This window comes from Halyomorpha halys, unplaced genomic scaffold (assembly GCF_000696795.3).
Source record: "Halyomorpha halys isolate HHAL.00 unplaced genomic scaffold, Hhal_1.1 Scaffold495.1, whole genome shotgun sequence".
NCBI classification, from domain to species: Eukaryota; Metazoa; Arthropoda; class Insecta; order Hemiptera; family Pentatomidae; genus Halyomorpha; species Halyomorpha halys.
Genome location: NW_027109484.1, coordinates 334,601 through 335,598, shown reverse-complemented (window position 1 = coordinate 335,598; position 998 = coordinate 334,601). Strand labels below are relative to the sequence as shown.

The 998-nt window shown below is 30.6% G+C and overlaps 1 protein-coding gene across 1 annotated transcript in view; it reads left to right on the top strand.

Moving 5' to 3' along the window:
• LOC136795829 (zinc finger protein 711-like) overlaps positions 1 to 992 on the top strand; it is a 3,718-nt gene extending 2,726 nt beyond the window's left edge. Inside the window, exon 2 of the mRNA XM_067047671.1 lies at positions 65 to 992. Within this exon, the coding sequence (XP_066903772.1) occupies positions 310 to 762 (453 nt within the window). The 5' untranslated portion in view covers positions 65 to 309 and the 3' untranslated portion in view covers positions 763 to 992. The remainder of the gene's footprint in view (positions 1 to 64) is intronic.
• The last annotated feature ends 6 nt before the right edge of the window (positions 993 to 998 follow it).

The following is a 998-nucleotide window of genomic DNA, read 5'->3' as shown; positions in this document are numbered from 1 at the left end:
AATATTTATATCTTATTACTATTAACAATAAATATGGTAGTATTGTTTATTAATTTGTTTGTAGGTGACCAGAATTCTCTCAGTGAGACAGAAAATTACTTAAAAGATGAGATCAACTTTAATTTGGAGACATTTGAAAATCCCCAATATGAAGTTTATCATTATGTAGATGAATTAAAAAACTATGTAAAAATACCAAAAAGTGATTTAAAACAATGTGTTACGACCAATCTCATAGTTGATAAGCCTTATAAATGCCCTTATTGTCATTACAAAGCAGGAAAAACTATTTGTTTAAAAACACATATAATGTGCCATCATACACATGTTAAGCCTTTTCAATGTTATCATTGTGAATATAGAGCAATAGAAAAGGGAAAATTGAAAAATCATATAATGGCCCATCACACTGGTGAGAAACCTTTTGAGTGTATTCATTGCACTTATAAGTCAGTTAGGTCTATAGATTTAAGAAATCATATTATGAGCCGTCACACAGGTGAGAAGCCTCATCAGTGTCCTCATTGTGAATATAAAGCAGTAAAAAAAGGTCAAATAAAACGACATATAATGGCCCATCACACTGGTGAGAAACCTTATGAGTGTATTCATTGTGCTTATAAGTCAGTTAGGTCTAGAGATTTAAAAAATCATATTATGAGCCGCCATACAGGTGAGAAGCCTCATCAATGTCCTCATTGTGAATATAAAGCAGTACAAAAAGGCCAAATAACACGACATATAATGGCCCATCATAGGTGAGATAATTACTTGAAAGATGAGGTAAATATTGTTTTGAAATAATTTGAAAATTCCAATCAAGAAATCTCTCGAATGAGCATGAAGCAAAAAAATGTAAAAAAAAAATATAGAACGTTGAATAAAAACAACTCAATCCAAATGGCGAATAACACAGGTAACAATTCTCTTCAATTTTGAGTATAAATTAGTTAGTTCTACAAATTTAAAAAGACATATGTATTATGGGCGGTCGTACA